The sequence below is a fragment of the Oncorhynchus kisutch genome, linkage group LG8, assembly GCF_002021735.2.
Source record: "Oncorhynchus kisutch isolate 150728-3 linkage group LG8, Okis_V2, whole genome shotgun sequence".
Classification (NCBI taxonomy): domain Eukaryota; kingdom Metazoa; phylum Chordata; class Actinopteri; order Salmoniformes; family Salmonidae; genus Oncorhynchus; species Oncorhynchus kisutch.
In genome coordinates this window covers 28,435,749-28,462,636 of record NC_034181.2, presented here as the reverse complement: position 1 = coordinate 28,462,636, position 26,888 = coordinate 28,435,749, and the positions used below count along the sequence as shown (strand labels likewise).

Below are 26,888 nucleotides of genomic sequence, written 5' to 3'. Positions count from 1 at the left end.
TTTAAACTAAGATTCATTTTCTGATACATCCATTCTCTGTTTTAATCCTGTCGACCTAAAAGCAGGCAATGATTTTACAAGTGCTTCCCCTTTTATTTGCACACAGAAAATAGCACTCTTAGTTTAAGTGTTGTGGTACTGAAGTTTGACAAAAGTAGTACAAAATCTGCATATTGACACTTCACTTGAACTTTTATGCTGACTTGATCTAACTTAGCTTCTTGGGTATAGTAGTTGCAGGTCATTCCCCGCTTGCAGTGATGCGGGTTCTGTTAAATTTCATCCCACAATGAAAAGAGCAGACGGGCTGTTTCCAAAACAATGGGATGAGTGGTGGCCTACCCACATATGCTGGCTTTTGCATTGATGTGGCTGTGCCTGAAGAGAGTTGTTGGCTACATGGCAAGCATACATTGCTCTGTTCCAAGCACCTCAATTAGCCCATTGCACCTTGTAAGGCCAAAAAGCATTTTATTAGGCCATATGCGCCATTATCTAGCCTGTAGTCCCTTCCTTAGTAAACACAATCATAATACAGGCAAAAGCACAAAATCAGATGGATAATGGATTGCACTGTAGTGGTGGAGAAAATACATCAATTTCACATCATCCAGATTGTTTTCTTTATCATAATAAAATATGATCTTAACAAGCATGCAACAAATAATGCATTAAACAATTTAAAAATATTTTCTATATGGGAAATTGCTGGTTCTGAACGGTAGGTAGCCTGCTATACCATAACAAAAACTCTATAGCTTGATAACGTTTCAGGTGGGGTAGAAAATAATCCTGTCCTTTCAATACCGCATGAGTGACGTCAACAGCTTCCCTGACGCATGGGCTCCCCCCGCGTTGCTATGTGTGAACTACTGTTATATCCTTCGGTAGACGAGGCTCCACGTACAGCAAACATAGCATTCATTTAGCGTTTTCCTCCTCTGCCTGTGATCTCGCCATTGAGTTCGCAGCCTACAAATGCCACTCGTGGACGCCGAACCGGTTGTTCGCGCGTTGCTTCTACCAAAAACGACAAGGAGTGTCTTACTTTGACTGCTTTATAATCGATAATTTTCCTCAATAGCGGGTATTTGTTACAAGCATTCGATATCGTCGAAGATCCAGTAAGAATTTCGCCGGGTGCCAAGACGTGAGGATGAATTCCATACGACAGGTGCCTTCAAGGGTGAAAACCAAAAGGACCGAAACGAATTTAGGTGCTGAGAGGGAACATTTTGATAAACAGCAGGTAAATATGAATATCCGGGTGGTGGTGGTAGAATTTGCGGTTCATAGCTGCTTGTTTTGCGGCTTTATGATAAAAAAGTGTTTCAAATAGCATGTGAGGCCTTTAATTTATCGAACGTATTTGTTATTTGCGCACACGAAAATAAGAAAGTTAGCTTGTGAACTGTAAAGCTGCTCTTATTGAAAACATTTTGATGCAAATTCCGCACCTGGCCCATCACCTAAGTTCCTAATTTGATAGGCCTATGGGACCCCGGATGGTCGAAACATTACTCACAGTAAGTAAACATGTTGACGATTTTAATTTAGAGGCTAATGGAAAGTCCTGTATGCCATTGAATCAGCTGTTAGTCCCCGTGGTTGTGCTAAATATTTGATTGAAACCCGGAGAATGAATGACCTCCCTTGAGATTTAGGCCTAATAACTTTACATTGATCAGCTATGTATGTATTTTTGAATAGAGATGTCTTATTGTCCAGAACTTTTAACTGTAGCATCACCATTACCATCATCCAAAAATTAATAATCATCTATTTCCAAAGAATTTCTTAGAAAAGGACACTACTTCACACAGTCTGGGAGCTATAGGTCATGTTTATGACATCATCATTGGTAGACCTTTTTTGTTGAAACATTTGAGAAAATAATTCGTATTTTTACCTTGATTTTATTTTTCTGGCTTAAGTGTCATTTACTTACTACCGGGGGAGCTAATTGGCAATACATTGAATCTTTTAGATGAGTGTCTGCCTCTCAGTGAAGTCTTGGCTCTTAATATAAAGCCTATGTTCAACTAGAAGGTCTTGTTTGGCTACCTTGTCCTGACTTCCTTGCTCTTAGTGTATTGAAGTAGTATGAAGTAGCTTTGACATGAACTTCCTGTGGCTGGATCAACAAATGGCAAATGCAGATCCGAAGTTGAAATAACATTGTAACCTGCTGGTCTCCTCCATCGGAAATGCCTGGACAACCAGCAGAAAGCAAACTGTCAACACAGTGTGACCCTGGCAAGAGAATTCTCTGCCATCTCCTTGTGCCTTCGATTGATGCAAAAATACAGAGCCTATTATATTCACACAAGGTCAGCCAGACAAAGTTAGGCAGTGATGATACTAAACTGAATCAACGAGAAAGAGGAAACCAATTCATTTGGCTGGCTGGATGGAGGAAGGAGTGGGAGAGAGAGATTGTGTGGTCCCTTTGACTGCATTGTAAACTGGATGTTTAAATCCGGCAAAGATAAGCATATCAGATCATATCAGAGGCGCAGTCACATGCCCTTGGCGCATGCGCTGGTCAGCGCTGCCATAGACATGTGAACCTGACAGATGTTACACCCAAACAGTGACTGGCATTATGTCCAGCCATTAGTCAGGCCCTTTGTACTGCTGTCCTGAGGGAGCCCTGTTTTTCCTTCCCAATCTATGGTCTACTTGACATGTCTCAGTTAACTGTCAGCTTGTGACAGTCAACTCCTGATATGACAGTGGAAATGTAACATGCTACAATGTCCAGGTACTCAACTCAATTCCAAGGACAGGCAGCTCCACCATATTGTCTTTCCATAGAGGGTGCTGCAGAGTCGCTGTGCTGCAGTACTTTACCATCCATATAAAGCTGCCCAAAGTCTGTGCGCTTGGCTTACTGACACCCCCCCTCCCAAATTTGGTTTCTGTATGCTACTTTGACAGTTAACAAGTCTAGCCTAATGTACAGCACAATAGTGTAGCTCTATCCCAGTCATCAACGGTACGTAACTGTAAAGATATAAGAACGCACTGCTATACTTGTTATTCATTCAATACTGCATGACATGATGGATCTAGTTCTTGCCATTGACCTGTAGAATTCTGCTGATTCTGGGGTCTACTGTAGGTGTAATGTTGCACCCCATTCCTCTCTCTGTTTTTTTCCCCCTCCCCCTCTAGTTTTATCTGTGTTGACCTCCCTACCAAGGTCAGATCTCCCACAAAGCACCTGTTGTTCACACACTCACTGTGTGTGGGTGTGTGTGTGAGAGAGTTTGCTCTCCATCATTTCGGATGCCTCAGTGCCCATGAGAGAGGGCTGGGGGAAGGGAGCGGCTGAGTGTAAACACAGCCTCTCTCTAGGCCTCTGAGAACAGCAAAGCATTCAAACATTTTGCTTATGGTCATTATTTATTTTTTCACCTGTGTATACTTGCAAGTAAATGTCCATTTGAAACAATTGACCCACCCTACCAAGTGGTGTGGCGTGTGACTCCTTGTTGCCAGTGTACAGTTCCCTGGGGTGTCCATGGAAACCAAGCATCTACAGGAACATTAGGAAACCAGAGGAACCATGGTGAGGGTTGTTATTATTTACAGCTGACATCCACTTTGGGAGGCACAGCATAAAGTGAGTGCACAAACATCAGCTAGCATGGTCATAGTGCTGACACGCAGGGTTGATGTGACTACTTTGGAGATGATAAAGAGGCGACTGGAATGACTAGTACAGTCTGAGGATGACAGAGCTCGAGTGGGTGTGTGCAAGACCTAACCCAAACCACCTCTCAATCTCAGACTTGTTGTCTGAGAGAGGAAGTGTCTCTACAGTACAGAGCACTCCCCTTAATATCCAACTATTGTAGGAGGGTTTGAAGCAATGGCAAGTCCTTGTGTCCACTGTTAATCTTCAATTTTGTCACCTAGATATCCGTGTAGGATGTCAGGCTAAGGAGAAGAAGCAGCAGGGGCGAGGACAAAGTCGTTTCATCAAAGGCAGGAAGGGCTAGTCCAGTTGCGGCTCAGGTTTCTGTCTGTATCAACACTGTAAGTGACTGAGCCAGCTATTGTTGTGCTGCCTGGGAGGCAAAGCAGGAGACAAGGAGACATTTAACACAATGGGGACATTTCCAGCGGGTTTTCAGAATAGCCATTAAAAGGGTGTTCTATGAAAACAGCTAATATTGATGTTGTGAGAATGATAATTGAAACTTGTTGAAATGTCACTTTTTTTTATGTTGATAATCTTTCCAAGTGATAACAGTGAAGTCTGTTTTCAAAATCAGTGGTTTGATATAACGACTTATCTAAACACCCCAAACTCCTCTATCCATTTTCCTGTTTGCCTCCAAACAATGTAGTGTTGGATAAAGGAGAAATTCAATGTATTCCTTGATGCATTTGAACTGCAATTTGTTGGTGACCGAGTTGGCCTCTTGCTATCATCAGCACCTTACTGTCTTACTCTGCTTGTCACCACTCCCAGTGAATTAGTGTTAGACTAGTTAATGCTAACAAAACCAGACAATGCGTTCAGCCTCATTAGCAGTGTGTTTACACAAGTTTAACAGCATTAATAGTGGCAGCTGTGCGGTGCTTGGGTATGTGTCTGACCTTGACAACCAGAGCGGCAGCAACAGTCTGTTGAATTAAGCTGATAAAGAACTGCAATAACTAGTCACTGCAGGGCACCTGACTGACTGCCCAATGTGGAGTACATTAGACGTGTTGCTGCAGTGTCTCTGGCAGCTATAGTCTTCCTGGCAGTGATGTCCAAGCACATAGACACGCTGTTGAAAGGCAAGAAGGGAGAAGATGACAAGGTAAGAAAGGAGGGAACAGGGATGGGAGGGATGAACAGTGTGTGTGGTGTGAGTTCAGGGATTAGGCTGGGCTCATCACTCCCGCTCTCTCCCTACAACTAGCTCTCCCTCAATTGGGGGGATTAAGACTTATGTTTTGGGTCCAGGTTCAATGTTGTATCTGTTGAACAGCTAAATAGCGTCAGACTGTCTGTAGCCCACTTAGATCATAGTTAAGCCCAGTTTCTCCTGTGGCCAACCAGATGAATGTACACCTTCCTGACCTTCTTAAAGCATTGCACTGAGGCTAGGTAACACGGTCACCACTGATAAATCCATGATTATCGAAAACTTCAATAAGCATTTCTCAACGGCTGGCCATGCCTTCCGCCTGGCTACTTCAACCTCGGCCAACAGCTCCGCCCCCCCCGCAGCTCCTCGCCCAAGCCTCTCCAGGTTCTCCTTTACCCAAATCCAGATAGCAGATGTTCTGAAAGAGCTGCAAAACCTGGACCCGTACAAATCAGCTGGGCTTGACAATCTGGACCCTCTATTTCTGAAACTATCTGCCACCATTGTCGCAACCCCTATTACCAGCCTGTTCAACCTCTCTTTCATCTCGTCTGAGATCCCCAAGGATTGGAAAGCTGCCGCAGTCATCCCCCTCTTCAAAGGGGGAGACACCCTGGACCCAAACTGTTACAGACCTATATCCATCCTGCCCTGCCTATCTAAGGTCTTCGAAAGCCAAGTCAACAAACAGGTCACTGACCATCTCGAATCCCACCGTACCTTCTCCGCTGTGCAATCTGGTTTCCGAGCCGGTCATGGGTGCACCTCAGCCACACTCAAGGTACTAAACGACATCATAACCGCCATCGATAAAAGACAGTACTGTGCAGCCGTCTTCATCGACCTCGCCAAGGCTTTCGACTCTGTCAATCACCATATTCTTATCGGCAGACTCAGTAGCCTCGGTTTTTCGGATGACTGCCTTGCCTGGTTCACCAATTACTTTGCAGACAGAGTTCAGTGTGTCAAATCGGAGGGCATGCTGTCCGGTCCTCTGGCAGTCTCTATGGGGGTGCCACAGGGTTCAATTCTCGGGCCGACTCTTTTCTCTGTGTATATCAATGATGTTGCTCTTGCTGCGGGCGATTCCCTGATCCACCTCTACGCAGACGACACCATTCTATATACTTTCGGCCAGTCTTTGGACACTGTGCTATCTAACCTCCAAACAAGCTTCAATGCCATACAACACTCCTTCCGTGGCCTCCAACTGCTCTTAAACGCTAGTAAAACCAAATGCATGCTTTTCAACCGGTCGCTGCCTGCACCTGCATGCCCGACTAGCATCACCACCCTGGATGGTTCCGACCTAGAATATGTGGACGTCTATAAGTACCTAGGTGTCTGGCTAGACTGCAAACTCTCCTTCCAGACTCATATCAAACATCTCCAATCGAAAATCAAATCAAGAGTCGGCTTTCTATTCCGCAACAAAGCCTCCTTCACTCAAGCCGCCAAGCTTACCCTAGTAAAACTGACTATCCTACCGATCCTCGACTTCGGCGATGTCATCTACAAAATGGCTTCCAACACTCTACTCAGCAAACTGGATGCAGTCTATCACAGTGCCATCCGTTTTGTCACTAAAGCACCTTATACTACCCACCACTGCGACTTGTATGCTCTAGTCGGCTGGCCCTCGCTACATATTCGTCGCCAGACCCACTGGCTCCAGGTCATCTACAAGTCTATGCTAGGTAAAGCTCCGCCTTATCTCAGCTCACTGGTCACGATGGCAACACCCATCCGTAGCACGCGCTCCAGCAGGTGTATCTCACTGATCATCCCTAAAGCCAACACCTCATTTGGCCGCCTTTCGTTCCAGTACTCTGCTGCCTGTGACTGGAACGAATTGCAAAAATCGCTGAAGTTGGAGACTTTTATCTCCCTCACCAACTTCAAACATCAGCTATCTGAGCAGCTAACCGATCGCTGCAGCTGTACATAGTCTATTGGTAAATAGCCCACCCTTTTCACCTACCTCATCCCCGTACTGTTTCTATTTATTTACTTTTCTGCTCTTCTGCACACCAATATCTCTACCTGTACATGACCATCTGATCTTTTATCACTCCAGTGTTAATCTGCAAAATTGTAATTATTTGCCTACCTCCTCATGCCTTTTGCACACATTGTATATAGACCCCCCCTTCGTTTTCTACTGTGTTATTGACTTGTTAATTGTTTACTCCATGTGTAACTCTTTGTTGTATGCTCACACTGCTATGCTTTATCTTGGCCAGGTCGCAGTTGCAAATGAGAACTTGTTCTCAACTAGCCTACCTGGTTAAATAAAGGTGAAATAAAAAATAAAAAAAAAAAAAAAATTGCTGTTGGAAAGTTTTAATGGCAGTGGTGGAAAAAGTTATACTTGAGTAAAAGTAAAGATACCTTTTTTAATAGAAAATTACTCAAGTGAAAGTCACCCAGTAAAATACTACTTGAGCAAAAGTCTAAAAGTATTTGTTTTTAAATATACTTAAGTATCGGAAGTGTAATTGCTAAACTATCGTTAGGTATCAAAATAAAAAGTCGTAATAATTTCACAATCCTTATATTAAGCATGCATCATAAGGGGAAAATTTCTGTATTTTGTAAGTTACATATATTGAGAACTTGATTGCTGACAAGTAAAAAAAATTGGGACTATGTCAACAATGGAATAATGAAACAAATACCAGAACATTGTTTTGGGATAGAATTGTCCTTTAAGTACTTTACACTACTGTTTAATGTTTTTGGTTTCTTTGTATGAATGAGGGAGTAAATTGAGGGAGCGTGCCAGTGGGAGACGAGCTAGGTCTTTTGTTGGTTTGTGACATTGCCAACCTTCAATTGTAGACTTTTTTTTTTTTCACCTTTATTTAACCAGGTAGGCAAGTTGAGAACAAGTTCTCATTTACAATTGCGACCTGGCCAAGATAAAGCAAAGCAGTTCGACACATATAACAACAGAGTTACACATGGAGTGAAACAAACATACAGTCAATAATACAGTATAAACAAGTCTATATACGATGTGAGCAAATGAGGTGAGAAGGGAGGTAAAGGCAAACAAAGGCCATGTGGTGGCAAAGTAAATACAATATATCAAGTAAAACACTGGAATGGTAGATTTGCAATGGAAGAATGTGCAAAGTAGAAATAAAAAATAATGGGGTGCAAAGGAGCAAAATAAATAAATAAATTAAATACAGTAGGGAAAGAGGTAGTTGTTTGGGCTAAATTATAGGTGGGCTATGTACAGGTGCAGTAATCTGTGAGCTGCTCTGACAGTTGGTGCTTAAAGCTAGTGAGGGAGAAGTGTTTCCAGTTTCAGAGATTTTTGTAGTAATTTTTTTTTTTTGTAGACTTCAAGCAGTTCTGTAAATTGTATTGCTCACACTTCGCTGGACTATGCACTGTATGCAGTCTCTGATCAGTTTAGTGTAACAATGATCCCCCCCCCTCCCCCGTCTCGATCTCTCCTCTGAGTGACAGTCAGTTTGAATGTATTATGGAGCCTCCTTGCAGCCATGCTGCTCTATGGCCATCTGTTGAGGCCTCTGTGCCAGGCGCTGTGTGCCAGAATGTGGCCCCCATCAAACCAATTTTCTACCCCAGCTGACAGGCCTTCCTCCTCCCACAAACCCCTCATTGTCAAGCACCCCTCTAACCTAGGAATGGGCATTTTAAAATTATTTCAGTATTCAAGTTATGATATTGTTTTGGATATCCGGATTGTCGAAATACATTTATTTAAAAAAATATATTAAAAAATCTACTTCATTTTGTTTCAGCAGGAGGGAGGGGTGAAAGGAGCAGTCGGCGATGTGACAGTCTGGCATGGGGGGAGGAAGAAAATAGCCAAAATGACCCGCTCTAGTTAGATAAATTTGTTGCTGCCATATGTTAGCTATCATACCATCTGGTAGTACCTGTCTTGACTGCATCAAATCATTGTAAAGAAGCTAGCTAGCTAAAGTAGCAAGGCTAATTGAGGCTATTTTGCTATGCTTCCCTGTCCAATGTCTAAAACGACTCCATCGAAGGTTGATCATTGTAGCCTACTCCTTCTCAGTTAGCAAATTCTGTCATTTTAATTCCATTTGGCAATGATAAGAAATCTCCCACTTCACCAGTGGTGTGAAGTACTTAAGTAATTTTTTGAGGTATCTGGACTTCACAATTTTTTTGTTGTATTTTTTGACAACTTTTATTCCACTACATTCTTAAAGAAAATAATGTACTTTTTACTCCATACATTTTCTCTGACACCCAAAAGTACTTACATTTCGATTGCTTAGCAGGGCAGGAAAATTGTTGAATTCTCACACTTATCAAGAGAACATCTCTACCGCCTCTGACCTGGCGGACTCACTAAACAAAAATGTTTTGTTTGTAAATTATGTCTGAGTTTTATCGTGTAGTTATATTCGTAAAATATAAAAACAAGAATGGTGCCATCTGGTTTGCTTAATATAAGGAATGTGTAATGATTTCATACTTTAGGTTCTTAAACATATTTTAGAAATTACATTTGTTAAGTATATATAAAACCAATAACTTTTAGACTTTTACTCAAGTACTATTTTACTGGGTGACTCACATTTACTTGAGTGATTTTTCTATTAAGGTATCTTTAAGTATAACTGTTGGGTACTTTTTCCACCACTGCACTTCACTTGCTACACATGGAACCTCTGACTGTAGCACCACTTTGATTGACGACAATAACAACAAGCTACACGTGTGAAACGTGTGTAGGCAACCGGTGCATCTTTTTTTATGTGGCTGTCATTATGTGGCTGTCATTAACTGTCATAAAAATGTTTTATAAAAATGTTGAGTGTAATGGTCTATCCTTGTAGGCTATATAGCAATGTCACATAGCTTTGTCTAAAATGAAATAAAATGATCTAAGTATACTCTCCCAAGTAATCTAATACTAACGTCTGTTCAGATATTCAAATAACCTTGTCCATCCCTAATCCAAACCATCACTTGCTCTGGTCCCCTAAGCCAAGGGGGCTAGCACTAGCAGTAGCTTCTCAAGAACGGTTAACCAGGACACCCCTCTCCTTTTTTTTCTTTTTTTCTCCATATCTCCCCTCGCTCTGAGTGGTCCCCTTAAGCGCACAGTAGCCCCTCTGTGCTTTGTTTAGTGACTGCGTGTTTTGGTAGAGGGGGAGGTTGGTAGGTTGTGGTGGCTCCAGAGTTTCACTAACTAAATGAAGTCTTTATGCTTTTGTGGGATTGCTGGCCAATTTTGCCAGGCCTGCATCGGATATCCGATAAATGTGAAGATTGTATTTCTCCTTCCCTGTGTTTACGATAAGATGCATGTGTGTATTCTAGGAAGAAATGTCATGTAAATACCAGAGTGAGTGAATTTATATCACTGTGTATATACAGGCAGAGGGAGGGTGAAGTAAAAACGTGTGTTGGTCTGTATGAGCCTGTGTTTGTGGGATTATTTTGCGATTGAGTGACTGTGTGTGCAGTACCAGTCAAAAGTTTGGACACGTACTCATTCAAGGGTTTTCTTTATTTTTAACTTTTTTCTACATTGTAGAACAATCGTGAACATATCAAAACTATGAAATTTTATTTTTTAATTTTTAATTTGACCTTTATTTAACCAGGTAGGCAAGTTGAGAACAAGTTCTCATTTACAATTGCGACCTGGCCAAGATAAAGCAAAGCAGTTCGACAGATACAACGACACAGAGTTACACATGGAGTGAAACAAACATACAGTCAATAATACAGAAAAAAACAAGTCTATATACAATGTGAGCAAATGAGGTGAGAAGGGAGGGAAAGGCAAAAAAGGCCATGGTGGCAAAGTAAATACAATATAGCAAGTAAAACACTGGAATGGTAGTTTTGCAATGGAAGAATGTGCAAAGTAGAAATAAAAATAATGGGGTGCAAAGGAGCAAAATAAATAAATAAATTAAATACAGTTGGGAAATAGGTAGTTGTTTGGGCTAAATTATAGGTGGGCTATGTACAGGTGCAGTAATCTGTGAGCTGCTCTGACAGCTGGTGCTTAAAGCTAGTGAGGAAGATAAGTGTTTCCAATTTCAGAGATATTTGTAGTTCGTTCCAGTCATTGGCAGCAGAGAACTGGAAGGAGAGGCGGCCAAAGAAAGAATTGGTTTTGGGGGTGACTAGAGAGATATACCTGCTGGAGCGTGTGCTACAGGTGGGAGATGCTATGGTGACCAGCGAGCTGAGATAAGGGGGGACTTTACCTAGCAGGGTCTTGTAGATGACATGGAGCCAGTGGGTTTGGCGACGAGTATGAAGCGATGGCCAGCCAACGAGAGCGTACAGGTCGCAATGGTGGGTAGTATATGGGGCTTTGGTGACAAAACGGATTGTACTGTGATAGACTGCATCCAATTTGTTGAGTAGGGTATTGGAGGCTATTTTGTAAATGACATCGCCAAAGTCGAGGATTGGTAGGATGGTCAGTTTTACAAGGGTATGTTTGGCAGCATGAGTGAAGGATGCTTTGTTGCGAAATAGGAAGCCAATTCTAGATTTAACTTTGGATTGGAGATGTTTGATATGGGTCTGGAAGGAGAGTTTACAGTCTAACCAGACACCTAAGTATTTGTAGTTGTCCACGTATTCTAAGTCAGAGCCGTCCAGAGTAGTGATGGACAGGCGGGTAGGTGGGCAGGCGGGTAGGTGCAGGTAGCGATCGGTTGAAGAGCATGCATTTAGTTTTACTTGTATTTAAGAGCAATTGGAGGCCACGGAAGGAGAGTTGTATGGCATTGAAGCTTGCCTGGAGGGTTGTTAACAGTGTCCAAAGAAGGGCCGGAAGTATACAGAATGGTGTCGTCTGCGTAGAGGTGGATCAGAGACTCACCAGCAGCAAGAGCGACCTCATTGATGTATACAGAGAAGGGAGTCGGTCCAAGAATTGAACCCTGTGGCACCCCCATAGAGACTGCCAGAGGTCCGGACAGCAGACCCTCCGATTTGACACACTGAACTCTATCAGACAAGTAGTTGGTGAACCAGGCGAGGCAATCATTTGAGAAACCAAGGCTGTCGAGTCTGCCGATGAGGATATGGTGATTGACAGAGTCGAAAGCCTTGGCCAGATCAATGAATACGGCTGCACAGTAATGTTTCTTATCGATGGCGGTTAAGATATCGTTTAGGACCTTGAGCGTGGCTGAGGTGCACCCATGACCAGCTCTGAAACCAGATTGCATAGCAGAGAAGGTATGATGAGATTCGAAATGGTCGGTAATCTGTTTGTTGACTTGGCTTTCGAAGACCTTAGAAAGGCACGGTAGGATAGATATAGGTCTGTAGCAGTTTGGGTCAAGAGTGTCCCCCCCTTTGAAGAGGGGGATGACCGCAGCTGCTTTCCAATCTTTGGGAATCTCAGACGACACGAAAGAGAGGTTGAACAGACTAGTAATAGGGGTGGCAACAATTTCGGCAGATAATTTTAGAAAGGGTCCAGATTGTCTAGCCCGGCTGATTTGTAGGGGTCCAGATTTTGCAGCTCTTTCAGAACATCAGCTGAATGGATTTGGGAGAAGGAGAAATGGGGAAGGCTTGGGCGAGTTGCTGTTGGGGGTGCAATGCTGTTGACCGGGGTAGGAGTAGCCAGGTGGAAAGCATGGCCAGCCGTAGAAAAATGCTTATTGAAATTCTCAATTATGGTGGATTTATCAGTGGTGACAGTGTTTCCTATCTTCAGTGCAGTGGGCAGCTGGGAGGAGGTGTTCTTGTTCTCCATGGACTTTACAGTGTCCCAGAACCTTTTTGAGTTAGTGTTGCAGGAAGCAAATTTCTGCTTGAAAAAGCTAGCCTTGGCTTTTCTAACTGCCTGTGTATAATGGTTTCTAGCTTCCCTGAACAGCTGCATATCACGGGGGCTGTTCGATGCTAATGCAGAACGCCATAGGATGTTTTTGTATTGGTTAAGGGCAGTCAGGTCTGGGGAGAACCAAGGGCTATATCTGTTCCTGGTTCTAAATTTCTTGAATGGGGCATGTTTATTTAAGATGGTTAGGAAGGCATTTAAAAAAAATATCCAGGCATCCTCTACTGACGGGATGAGATCAATATCCTTCCAGGATACCCTGGCCAGGTCGATTAGAAAGGCCTGCTCGCTGAAGTATTTCAGAGAGCGTTTTACAGTGATGAGTGGAGGTCGTTTAACCGCTGAACCATTACGGATGCATGCAATGAGGCAGTGATCGCTGAGATCTTGGTTGAAGACAGCAGAGGTGTATTTAGAGGGGAAGTTGGTTAGGATGATATCTATGAGGGTGCCCGTGTTTAAGGCTTTGGGGAGGTACCTGGTAGGTTCATTGATAATTTGTGTGAGATTGAGGGCATCAAGCTTAGATTGTAGGATGGCTGGGGTGTTAAGCATGTTCCAGTTTAGGTCGCCTAGCAGCACGAGCTCTGAAGATTGTTCACATATGGTGTCCAGAGCACAGCTGGGGGCAGAGGGTGGTCTATAGCAGGCGGCAACGGTGAGAGACTTGTTTTTAGAGAGGTGGATTTTTAAAAGTAGAAGTTCAAATTGTTTGGGTACAGACCTGGATAGTAGGACAGAACTCTGCAGGCTATCTTTGCAGTAGATTGCAACACCGCCCCCTTTGGCAGTTCTATCTTGTCTGAAAATGTTGTAGTTTGGAATTAAAATTTCTGAATTTTTGGTGGTCTTCCTAAGCCAGGATTTAGACACAGCTAGAACATCCAGGTTGGCAGAGTGTGCTAAAGCAGTGAATAGAACAAACTTAGGGAGGAGGCTTCTAATGTTAACATGCATGAAACCAAGGCTATTACGGTTTTGAAGTCGTCAAAAGAGAGCGCCTGGGGAATAGGAGTGGAGCTAGGCACTGCAGGGCCTGGATTCACCTCTACATCGCCAGAGGAACATAGGAGGAGTAGAATAAGGGTGCGGCTAAAAGCAATAAGAATTGGTCGTCTAGAACGTCTGGAACAGAGAGTAAAAGGAGGTTTCTGGGGGCGATAAAATAGCATCAAGGTATAATGTACAGACAAAGGTATGGTAGGATGTGAATACAGTGGAGGTAAACCTAGGTATTGAGTGATGAAGAGAGATATTGTCTCTAGAAACATCATTGAAACCAGGAGATGTCATTGCATGTGTGGGTGGTGGAACTAATAGGTTGGATAAGGTATAGTGAGCAGGACTAGAGGCTCTACAGTGAAATAAGCCAATAAACACTAACCAGAACAGCAATGGACAAGACATATTGACATTAAGGAGAGGCATGCTTAGTCGAGTGATCAAAAGGGCCCAAAAGGGTCCAAATAACACACATGGAATCATGTAGTAACGAAAAAAGTGTTAAACATATCAAAATATATTTGAGGTTCTTCAAAGTAGCCACCCTTTGCCTTGATGACAGCTTTGTACACTCTTGGCATTGTCTCAACCAGCTTCATGAGGTAGTCACCTGGAATGCATTTAAATTAACATGTGTGCCTTGTTAAAAGTTCATTTGTGGAATTTCTTTCCTTAATGCGTTTGAGCCAATCAGTTGTGACAAGGTAGGGGGGTATACAGAAGAAAGCCCTATTTGGGAAAAGACCAAGTCCATATTATGGCAAGAACAGCTCAAATAAGCAAAGAGAAATGACAGTCCATCACTTTAAGACATGAAGGTCAGTCAATCCGGAACATTTCAAGAACTTTAAAAGTTTCTTCAAGTGCAGTCGCAAAAACCATCAAGCGCTATGATGAAACTGGCTCTCATGCGGTCCACCACAGGAAAGGAAGGAAGACCCAGAGTTGCCTCTGCCGCAGAGGCTACGTTCATTGCCTCAAATTGCAGCCCAAATAAATGCTTCAGACACATCTCAACTGTTCTCGTGAATCAGGCCTTCATGGTCAAATTGCTGCAAAGAAACCACTACTAAAAGACACCAATAAAAAGAAGAGACTTGCTTGGGCCAAGAAACACGAGCAATGGACATTAGACTGGTGGAATCTGTCCGTTGGTCTGATGAGTCCAAACTTGAGATTTTTGGTTCCAGCTGCCGTGTCTTTGTGAGACGCAGGGTAGGTGAACGGATGATCTCTGCATGTGTTGTTCCCACCGTGAAGCATGGAGGAGGTGTGATGGTGTGGGGGTGCTTTCATAGTGACACTGTCTCACTTAAACCGCATGGCTACCACAGCATTCTGCAGCAATACGCCGTCCCATCTGGTTTTCTCTTAGTGGGACTATCATTTGTTTTTCACCAAGACAATGAACCTAAACACACCACCAGGCTGTGTAAGGGCTATTTAACCAAGAAGGAGAGTGATGGAGTGCTGCATCAGATGACCTGACCTCAACCCAATTGAGATGGTTTCAGATGAGTTGGGCCGCAGAGAAGAAAAAGCAGCCAACAAGTGCTCAGCATGTTTGGGAACTCCAAGACAATTGGAAAAGCATTCCAGGTGAAGCTGGTTGAGAAAATGCGAAGTGTGCAAAGCTATCATCAAGGAAAAGGTTGGCTGCTTTGAAGAATCTAAAATCTATTTAGATTTGTTAAACTTATTAAACTTATGGAATCATATAAGTTTCATATCATATATGTGTTAATTCATAGTGTTGATGTCTTCACGATTGTTCTACAATGTAGAAAGTAGTCTAAATAAATAAAAACCCTTGAATGAGTAGGGATGTCCTAACTTTTGACTACTACTGAAAATACAGATGTACATTTGCCCCTGCTCAGTGTAGCATACCATTGTCTCTTTCTGTGGGTTATTGAGGGGGAAGTGGGGTGAGAGAGAGGCTGGGATAGTACCAGATAATCTGTATAAATTAAACATAACAGCTCATGCGTGTTACTGCAAGCTGGATTAGTCAGTTATGTAATTAGTTGAACTGAAATGGAACAGCAGGCTTGTGAGTGAACAGGGGTTCCAGAGCTTTTAACTTCCTCCATCTTATCTTTTTCACCTGCTGTGGTCTACACATGTATAATATATGTCTGCCAATCCTGGGCCACAGGGAGAGTGGGTGGTGATCTCCGAATGAGGAGCTGTTGGCCAATACTTCCGTGTTCTTGTGTTGTGAGGAATGCTATAGTAGTCCATTGTTTGGTGCTCTTGCTCCTACCCTCCGAGTCTGGAGATATGTGACAGATTTATCTGAACTAGTCGGCTAGAGAAATGTGATATTTTACACTTATTTCCCTAATTTATTAATTACAATCGGTAGCGCTAGTCTTCAGTGGGTCTGTATGGGCCAGTCAAAATATAGTTTGTTCTCACTGTTCAGAACTGTTGATTCAATGCAGATCTTATGTAAGGACAAGTTAGACTGAGGGTTACTATGACAAGACTGGCTTAAAACACACTGTTATTTCTATCAGAGGTCACAATATGCTTGTCATGTTTTGGATTCAGAGCGTTCCCTTATCCTCTAGCGTTACTAACTATGCCTTTATCAGTGACGGGCCAAGCCTATGTAGTGTACACAACCACGTTGAGGAAAGTGTTGAGACCTAGTTCTGACTATCTGCTTCTCTCCCTTCCTCCCTCCATTCACTTGGACTTGATCTACCTGTTAGCCTAGTTACCTGAGTGCCAGGACGCTTGCGCTGTGTTGCTGGTGTCGACATGTCTCTTTCCTCCATTGTCATTATCGACAACAAAACATGTAGAGAGGATGCCCTGATGCATGTAGTGTTTTGGTAGCATGTAGGGTTTCAACTGATATGAATGCTCATTTTGACAGGTATTGTAATCCCTCTAATGCAGGGATCCGGCAATTACGTTTGGAATGCTGTAAGCATGTCATATGTTTTAAAATGAATGGACACACCAAAGTAAATGGAACAGAAGCCTATGGGCTTGTTCAGTCTTGTTTACTCACAGTAGCCTAATGAAGGAAAAACAGAGTGGTTATTGAACCCTTATTACATGAGCCTCTGCATGTAAACATACACAATCATTTTTCTGATTCTGTCAGAAAAATGCTGTATTCTCAGCATCTCCAGTACAACTCCTCTCTGGCCTTGTATTTCAAAACACAGTATGGCTTATCAGTAGCCTTTGTTGTGTTTAAAAGACTACTCCCTCCCCCTGTGCTGTTGAAACAAGGGTTGCCTTGTCAACTGCTACCACTCCACCTAATAGTATGGGTGTGTGGAGACTTGCTGATCACACGTCTAGTGAACACAACCTATCACTCCCTCTCTCCTGGGTCATCTGACTATACTGTACATGAATATACTGTACACAAACATGGGACATAAAGATTGGCATGGTGGTGTGGCCCAAAAATAAAACCAAGTAAAGAGATGATCAGTATGGCTTTTATTTGTATAAGGTGCCAGTTCATTAAAGTGTCTTGTTTTGACATTTGATTTGGTTTATAGAAATGGCGCTCTTTTTTTTATTAATTCCAAATTTCACATTTTGGATTGTCTTGTACTCAAGTTGAATCTAGCTCCCATTAAAAATGTTTTTGTTTTATGTCACTGAGTGGTAGGTCGGTAGCCATAGTGACTTATGACCTGAACCTGTTCTCTCTACTCTCTCCTCCAGCTCAGCAGCATCAGCAAAGCCATCAACTCCAACGAGGCGCCTGTGAAAGAGAAACATGCACGCCGTATCCTTCAATATAACCCCAAACTGGAAACGGCAAACCTTTTGCTATTATTTGCTCCAAACTTTGTATGCCTGATAACCCACTGTCTTCTAACTGGGCTGTTTTTAACCACTTGAGTTGTTGAATTAATGTACTGTAGAAGGTAATTGCTTTTTAGAGTTGACATTTGTCATCATGTAGTCTATACAGCCACCTAGTATATTTTACTGTTGCAGGCATCGATGGAAACATAGCTTATTTTAATCTCCTTAGATTGAAAATACTGTCATTTTTATCATACATGAGCAAGAGAAAATGAAAGAATATATATGTGAGGGAACAAGAGGTATTATTTTGGCTTTGTGTTTTGCTTCTTGGCTCTTCCTTGACGGCCCTACAGGGATCATTCTGGGGACCCACAGAGAGAAGGGAGCCTTTACCTTCTGGTCCTATGCCTTGGGCCTCCCTTTGTCCAGCAACTCCATCCTCAGCTGGAAGTTCTGCCACGTGGTGCACAAAGTGTTGCGGGATGGCCACCATAACGTAAGACCTGCTCTCTGCTCTATACACTCCAGTACAACTGCGGTTCTGTTTTTTTAATATATATATATTAATGAAAAATGTAGAGACAAAAGGAAAATACACATGTAGGTTTTAGGTGGAACATTTGGCAGATCTTAGATGAAAATACTGCATAATTGGTAGCCTATAGTATATTTAAAAAACCATGCAATATTTCTTTGAGCAGAGCTCACAAACTCACTCATCGCTGCAACTCCCTAATGGGTTCGGGAGAGGCCAAGGTGGAGTCATGCGTCCTCCGAAACATGACCTGCCAAACCTCGCTCCTTAACACCCGCTAGCTTAACCCAGAAGCCAGCCGCATCAATGTGTCAGAGGAAACACCATTCAACTGGGGTCAGCCTGCAGGTACCTGGCCCGCCAAAAGGACTCGCTAGAGTGCGATGAGCCAAGTAAAGCCCCACCGGCCAAACCCTCCCCTAACCCGGACGATACTGGGCCAATTGTGCACCGTCCTATGGGGCTGGGTTGGGGCACAGCCCGGGAATGAACCCGGGTGTGTAGTAACGCTTCTAGCACTGCAATGCGGTGCCATAGACCGCTGCACTACTTGGGAGTCCCAAGCATGGAGGTTTTTATGCAGACCTCAGGCCGTAATTAGTCCAAATTAGCTTAATGGTGAAATGTTAATTGTATAATTGAACATTATTGAGTGACTGTTTCAATATTATTATTGAATTGACCTTATCTATCCCCTTTTTGCCCTCCAGAGCCTTCAGGACTGCATGAGACATCACAGTAACATAGTTGAAACAGGGCAACTATGGGTGAGTCTGGAAATTGTGCTGTGTTTTTGTTGGGGGGTGCTTGAATAGGTTGAATAAGTTTTGGGTGAACAAATGGGGGAAAATCCCTTTAATGATTTAGTTTAGGCAAAAATGCAGGACATGTTTTGAAATTCTTTTTTTCCAAACATCTTCCTGCTCATACCGTAATTGTGCTTCCTGTACAGGCAGAGTTAATCTGTCTGCTGCAGATTAGAGGAAAGGCTAGAATGGGAGATGCATCTTGCTGTGTTGAAGTAAAGCACAGCTCAATGCTTATTGCTCGGTCACTTTTGTTTCCAGGGCAACCTTCATGACAGATATGGCCAGCTGGTGGCTCTGTACGCTAAGCTCCTCTGCACAAAGATGGAGTTCCACGTGAAGGTAAGCCTACCCTCTTTAGCCCTCAAACTGAACTCTGGACCTCAAAGCCAGTTCCACTGTGTTTTTTCATTGTTCCCTCAAATCAGGGACTGATTTAGAACTGGGACACCAGGTGGGTGCAATGAATTATCAGATCAAACCGAAAACCAGCAGGCTCCTGTCCTCGTTGAGTAATAGTTAAATACCCCTGCTCTATAGCACGTGTCACTCTAGGCTCGCCATTTTATTTTATTTCACCTTTTATTTAACCAGGTAGGCTAGTTGAGAACAAGTTCTCATTTGCAACTGCGACCTGGCCAAGATAAAGCATAGCAGTGTGAACAGACAACAGAGTTACACATGGAGTAAACAATTAACAAGTCAATAACACAGTAGAAAATAAGGAGAGTCTATATACATTGTGTGCAAAAGGCATGAGGAGGTAGGTGAATAATTACAATTTTGCAGATTAACACTGGAGTGATAAATGATCAGATGGTCATGTACAGGTAGAGATATTGGTGTGCAAAAGAGCAGAAAAGTAAATAAATAAAAACAGTATGGGGATGAGGTAGGTAAAAATGGGTGGGCTATTTACCGATAGACTATGCACAGCTGCAGCGATCGGTTAGCTGCTCAGATAGCAGATGTTTGAAGTTGGTGAGGGAGACAAAAGTCTCCAACTTCAGCGATTTTTGCAATTTGTTCCAGTCACAGGCAGCAGAGAACTGGAAGGAAAGGCAGCCAAATGAGGTGTTGGCTTTAGGGATGATCAGTGAGATACACCTGCTGGAGCGCGTGTTACGGGTGGGTGTTGCCATCGTGACCATTCAATCCAGCCCACGGGTGGTTTGCGTATTAAAAAAATGTATATTAAAATTCCGGGAAACAACAATCTCAATCCACATTGGAATGACTAAAACCAAATCAAAACGGTCTCTAGATGATAATGGACCTTTATTGTCTCTTCACTCTGTCCAACTTGCTAAAAGTAATCAAAAAGAAAGCTAGACAGTCAGGTAGCATCGATAATTCCAAAAGCAATGGGTAGAGAACTGTTTTCTGTACATTTTGATAGCAAGGAAATATTATCCATTTTATGTGCTGCCCTTCAGACCTCGGTGAAGACCGAAATAAGGCCCGCGGCCAGAATGAGTTGACACCCCTGCTCTACAATTTTGGGGTACTACATGCTTCACCATAAGGAGACATTGGCAAATCTTTCCACTGTATGCATTGCCACAAGTGATTTCACAAAATGCCACCTAATTAAACAAACAATGTATGCCATTTGAAATGATTTACAGTAGGGCAAAAAAGTATTTAGTCAGCCACCAGTCAGTGCAAGTTCTCCCACTTAAAAAGATGAGAGGCTTGTAATTTTCATCATTTCATCAACTATGACAGACAAAATGAGACAAAAAAATCCAGAAAATCACATTGCAGGATTTTTTTATTTTTGTTGAATTTAACCCCTTTTTCTCCCCAATTTCGTGGTATCCAATTGTCCAATTATCCAGTAGCTACTATCTTGTCACATCGCTACAACTCCCGTACGGGCTCGGGAGAGACAAAGGTTGAAAGTCATGCGTCCTCCGATACACAACCCAACCAAGCCTCACTGCTTCTTAACACAGCGCCATCCAACCCGGAAGCCAGCCGCACCAATGTGTCAGAGGATACACTGTGCACCTGGCAACCTTGGTTAGCGCGCACTGCGCCCGGCCCTCCACGGGAGTCGTTGGTGCGCGATGAGACACGGATTTCCCTACCGGCCAAACCCTCCCTAACCCGGACGACGCTAGGCCAATTGTGCTACACCCCACGGACCTCCCGGTCGCGGCCGGTGGAGAGTCTCTGGTGGCGCAGCTGGCGCTGCAGTACAGCGCCCTTAACCCCTGCGCCACCCGGGAGGCCCACATTGTAGGATTTAATGAATTTATTTGCAAATTATGGTGGAATATAAGTATTTGGTCACCTACAAACAAACAAGATTTCTGGCTCTCACAGACCTGTAACTTCTTCTTTAAGAGGCTCCTCTGTCCTCCACTCGTTACCTGTATTAATGGCACCTGTTTGAACTTGTTATCAGTATAAAAGACACCTGTCCACAACTTCAAACAGTCACACTCCAAACTCCACAATGGCCAAGACCAAAGAGCTGTCAGGACACCAGAAACAAAATTGTAGACCTGCACCAGGCTGGGAAGACTGAATCTGCAATAGGTAAGCAGCTTGGTTTGAAGAAATCAACTGTGGGAGCAGTTATTAGGAAATGGAAGACATACAAGACCACTGATAATCTCCCTCGACCTGGGGCTCCACGCAAGATCTCACCCCGTGGGGGTCAAAATGATCACAAGAACGGTGAGCAAAAATCCCAGAACCACACGGGGGGGCCTAGTGAATGACCTACAGAGAGCTGGGACCAAAGTAACAAAGCCTACCATCAGTAACACACTACGCCGCCAGGGACTCAACTCCTGCAGTGCCAGACGTGTCCCCCTGCTTAAGCCAGTACATGTCCAGGCCCGTCTGAAGTTTGCTAGAGAGCATTTGGATAATCAAGAAGAAGATTGGGAGAATGTCAGATGAAACCAAAATATAACTTTTTGTTAAACTCAACTCGTTGTGTTTGGAGGACAAAGAATGCGGAGTTGCATCCAAAGAACACCATACCTACTGTGAAGCATGGGGGTGGAAACATCATGCTTTCGGGCTGTTTTTTGTTGCAAAGGGACCAGGACGACTGATCCGTGTAAAGGAAAGAATGAATTTGGCCATGTATCGTGAGATTGAGTGAAAACCTCCCATCAGCAAGGGCATTGAAGATGAAACGTGGCTGGGTCTTTTCAGCATGGCAATGATCCCAAACACACCGCCCGGGCAACGAAGGAGGGGCTTCGTAAGAAGCATTTCAAGGTCCTGGAGTGGCCTAGCCAGTCTCCAGATCTCAACCCCATAGAAAATCTTTGGAGGGAGTTGAAAGTCCGTATTGCCCAGCAACAGCCCCAAAACATCACTGCTCTATAGGAGATCTGAATGGAGGAATGGGCCAAAATACCAGCAACAGTGTGTGAAAACCTTGTGAAGACTTACAGAAAACGTTTGACCTTTGTCATTGCCAACAAAGGGTATATAACAAAGTATTGAGAAACTTTTGTTATTGACCAAATACTTATTTTCCACCATAATTTGCAAATTCATTAATTTAAAAATCCTACAATGTGATTTTCTGGATTTTTTTTCTTCTCATTTTGTCTGTCATAGTTGAAGTGTACCTATGATGAAAATTACAGGCCTCATCTTTTTAAGTGGGAGAACTTGCACAATTGGTGGCTGACTAAATACTTTTTTGCCCCACTGTACATGTGAGGTCATTAGATATTTCTAATGTTCTACCATCCTTGAGAAATGATGTACAAGAATTGTTGGATTATTTTTGCAATCCTTTTGTCTTCTGTGCAGCATTCTGAAATCCGAGCCAACCTAGAGGTAACAGATGAGGTTCTGGAGCGCGTTGCAGGAACAGACATCAATAATGTGTGAGTGTGTTCTCTACTCCTCCCTCTCCAGTCTCCACACATCCCTGGCACTCTCACGTGCACTCCCTCTCCTGTTAAGGAGTTATCAGAATATCATACAGGGACATCAAACAAATGTGTATACATTTAATTGACATAGATCAAGTGAAGTAAATTATTGATATAAAATATAAACTTAACATTCTTTCTGATTCAAAGAAGGCCAGCATACCATTTTGTCGCCATTTTAAGTAGAGATGGAGAACTGTGGAGACAAGGGAGAAAACCTGCTGCTCTTTTCTTAAGGAAGCCATTAGCCTTGTTACTAAGGGGGGTATCGACTTCACTCCTGCAGGTTCCAGCTCACTGTGGAAGTGTTTGATTACCTGGATACAGAGCTGAGGCTAGCTGAGACAGGTGAGAATCCAAGGTTGCCTACCTACCTACCTCCACCTCTCAAAGGATGGGTAACCTGAGGTACAGGGCTGTGGTCTGTTTCCATTAACTGTGTGTGTGCCTGAAATGGAATAGGGGCAGGATAGTGGCCAGTTAAATAGACTTGTGAGCACACACTTGTAATGCTGTTGAGGGAGTGAGTTAATCCCCCCAAAAGTTAAGGGAAACACATTTCTAAACCAGGTTTTTTGTTTAGTATGGTTAGGGCCCTCATGTAATTTCACCAAAACCCTATAAATAGGTTATAAATGTTTGCTATTAGAGGACATTAATAGTTTTTCTTCTGATTGGCTTTAATTGCATCATGCACCTCCCTGCCCTGCAGGATGTTGTCACAGCCTGTGATCCTGAACAACTATAAACAAACCCTACAACTGTAAACAACCCTGCCTGCCTCCGTGACTAACTGGGCATCTTGTACTCAGGAAACATGGGAGCTCCTAACCGCCTTGTGCTTTCACACATCTACCCACCCTACTGCTAGATCTGCTGATAACTGTTTTCCACCCACAGAGTGGGTGATTCATAAATGTTTGAGCCATTGTCCAAGTGCTGTATTTCTGAACTAGTGACCGTGAAATGTGTTTAACCCAAGCAAGCCAGCGATACTAAATCCTCCCCATTTTAAGATTGTTTGTTTATTGTGGTGTTTGTTATGTGTTATACATTGGCGTGTGATCTGCAGTGATCCGGCAGCTCAACACGTCCATTGCCATCTCTACGCTGACGTCAGGCCAGTGTCGCCTGTCCCCCCTCATCCAGGTCATTCAGGACTGCAGTCACCTCTACCACTTCACCGTCAAGCTGCTCTTCAAGCTGCACGCTTGTACGTTGGCATCTTTAATCTCAACTGCATGACATATATTTTTCAACATGTACTGTAACATCAAATTGTATTAGTCACATGCGCCGAATACAACAGGTGTGGACCTGACAGTGAAATGCTTACTTACGAGCCCCTAACCAACAATGCAGTTGAAAAAAAATACAGATAAGAATAAAAGATAAAAGTAGCAAGTAATTAAAGAGCAGCAGTGAAATAACAATGGTGAGACTATATACAGGGGGGTACTGCTACAGAGTCAATGTGCGGGGGCACCGTTTTTTTGAGGTAGTATGTACATGTAGGTAGAGTTATTATAGTGACTGCATAGATGACAACAGAGTAGCAATGGTATAAAGGGGGGGGGGGGGGGGTGCACTGCAAATAGTCTGGGTATGCATTTGACTAGATGCTCAGGAGTCTTCTGGCTTGGGGGTAGAAGCTGTTTAGAAGCCTCTTGGACCTAGACTTCCTGGTACTGCTTACCATGCGGTAGCAGAGAGAACAGTCTATGACTAGGGTGGCTGGAGTCTTTGACAATTTTTAGGGCCTTCTTCTGACACTGCCTGGTATAGAGGTCCTGGATGGCAGGAATCTTGGCCCCAGTGATGTACTGGGCCATTCACACTACCCTCTGTAGTGCCATTGCGGTCGGATGCTGAGCAGTTGCTATACCAGGCAGTATTGCAAACAGTCAGGATGCTCTCAATGGTGCAGCTGTAGAACTTTTTGAGGATCTGAGGACCCATGCCAAATCTTTTCAGTCTCCTGAGGGGGAATAGGCTTTGTCTTGCCCTCTTCACAACGGTCTTGGTGTGCTTAGACCATGTTAGTTTGTTGGTGATTTGGATGCCAAGGAACTTGAAGCTCTCAACCTGCTCCACTGCAGCCCTGTTGATGAGAATGGGGGCATGCTCGGTCCTCTTTTTCATGTAGTCCACAATCATCTCCTTTTGTCTTGATCACATTGAGAGAGTTTGTTGTCCTGGCACCACACGGCCAGGTCTCTGACCTCCCTATAGGCTGTCTCGTCGGGGATCAGGCCTACCATTGTTGTGTCATCGGTAAATTTAATGATGGTGTTGGAGTCGTGCCTGGCCGTGCAGTCATGAGTGAACAGGGAGTACAGGAGGGTACTGAGCATGCACCCCTGAGGGGCACCTGTGTTGAGGATCAGCGTGGTGGATTTGTTCTTACCTACCCTTACCAGCTGGGGCTGGCCCATCAGGAGGTCCAGGATCCAGTTGCAGAGGGAGGTGTTTAGTCCCAGGAACCTTAGCTTATTGATGAGCTTTGAGGGCATTATGGTGTTGAATGCTGAGCTGTAGTCAATGAATAGCATTCTCACATAGGTGTTCCTTTTGTTCAGGTGGGAAAGGGCAGTGTGGAGTGCAATAGAGTTTGTGGATCTGTTGGGGGCGGTATGCAAATTGAAGTGGGTTTCTCTGATGGTGTTTGTGAGCCATGACCAGCCTTTCAAAGCACTTCATGGCGACAGACGAGTGCCACGGGTTGGTAGTCTTTAGGCAGGTTACCTTAGCGTTCTTGGGCACAGGGACTATGGTGGTCTGCTTAGAACATGTTGGTATTACAGACTCAGACAGGGAGTGGTTGAAAATGTCAGTAAAGACACTTGCCAATTGGTCAGCGCATGCTCGCAGTACACGTCCTGGTAATCCGTCTGGCCCTGCGGCCTTGTGAATGTTGACCTGTTTAAAGGTCTTACTCACATCGGCTGCGGAAGTCGTGATCACATTCTTCCGGAACAGCTGGTGCTCTCATGCATGTTTCAGTGTTATTTGCCTCGAAGCGAGCATATAGCTCTCGGCTGTGCTTCCCTTTGTAGTCTGTAATAGTTTGCAAGCCCTGTCACATCCAACGAGCGTCAGAGCCGGTGTAGTACGATTCGATCTTAGTACTGTATTGACGCTTTGCCCGTTTGAAGGTTCGTCAGAGGGCATAGCAGGATTTCTTATAAGCTTCCGGGTTAGAGTCCCGCTCCTTGACATCGGCAGCTCTAGCCTTTAGCTCAGTGCGGATGCTGCCTGTAATCAATGGCTTCTGGTGGGGGTATGTATGTACAGTCACTGGGGGCGACGTCATCAATGCACTTATTGATGAAGCCAATGACTGATGTGGTATACTCTTCAATGCCATCGGAGAAATCCCGGAACATATTCCAGTCTGTGATAGCAAAACAGTACTGTAGCTTAGCATCTGCTTTCTCTGACCACTTTTTTTTATTGATCTAGTCACTGGTGCTTCCTGCTTTAATATTTGCTTGTAAGCAGGAATCAGGAGAATAGCATTGTGGTCAGATTTGCCAAATGGAGGGTGAGGGAGAGCTTTGTATGCATCTGTGTGTGGAGTATAGGTGGTCCAGAGTTCTTTTTCTTCTGGTTGCACATTTAACATTCCCCGCATTAAAGTCCCCGGCTCCTAGGAGTGCCGCCTCTGGGTAAGTGTTTTCTTGTTTGCTTATGGTGGAATACAGCTCATTCAATGCTGTCTTAGTGCCAGCCTCTGACTGTGGTGGTATGTAAACAGCTACAAAGAATACAGAATACAGATGATAAACTCTCTCGGTAGGTAGTGTGGTCTACAGCTTATCATGAGATACTCTACCTCAGGCAAGCAATAGCTCGAGACATCCTTAGATATCGTGCACCAGCTGTTTACAAAAATACATAGACTGCTACCCCTTGTCTAACCAGACGCCACTTTTCTATCTTGCTGGTACATTGTATAACCAGCCAGCTGTATGTTGTTGTTGTCGTTCAGCCAAGACTCCGTGAAGCATAAGATTAAAATTTGTCCCTTTGGTAGTCTAATCAATGAAAGGAAAATAACTGGAGATCACAAATGTGAGGCAAAGTGTTATTAATAGTAGTTCCATGTGTCTACTTGCTCTAAACTACGCT

At 43.6% G+C, this 26,888-nt stretch overlaps 1 protein-coding gene across 3 annotated transcripts in view; it reads left to right on the top strand.

Moving 5' to 3' along the window:
* The first annotated feature begins 869 nt into the window (after positions 1-869).
* Positions 870-26,888, top strand: part of LOC109895925 (huntingtin-interacting protein 1-related protein) — a 44,487-nt gene continuing 18,468 nt past the window's right edge. Inside the window, exons 1-8 of one of the 3 annotated variants that reach the window (XM_020490036.2) lie at positions 870-1,249; positions 17,413-17,476; positions 17,856-17,998; positions 18,748-18,804; positions 19,105-19,185; positions 22,633-22,709; positions 23,044-23,105; positions 23,830-23,970. In XM_020490036.2, coding sequence (XP_020345625.1) covers positions 1,157-1,249; positions 17,413-17,476; positions 17,856-17,998; positions 18,748-18,804; positions 19,105-19,185; positions 22,633-22,709; positions 23,044-23,105; positions 23,830-23,970 — 718 coding nt within the window. In that variant the 5' untranslated portion in view covers positions 870-1,156. Of the gene's footprint in view, positions 1,250-4,699; positions 4,821-17,412; positions 17,477-17,855; positions 17,999-18,747; positions 18,805-19,104; positions 19,186-22,632; positions 22,710-23,043; positions 23,106-23,829; positions 23,971-26,888 lie in introns of those variants that run through there. The other 2 variants (XM_020490035.2, XM_020490037.2) reach the window with 2 other exon arrangements.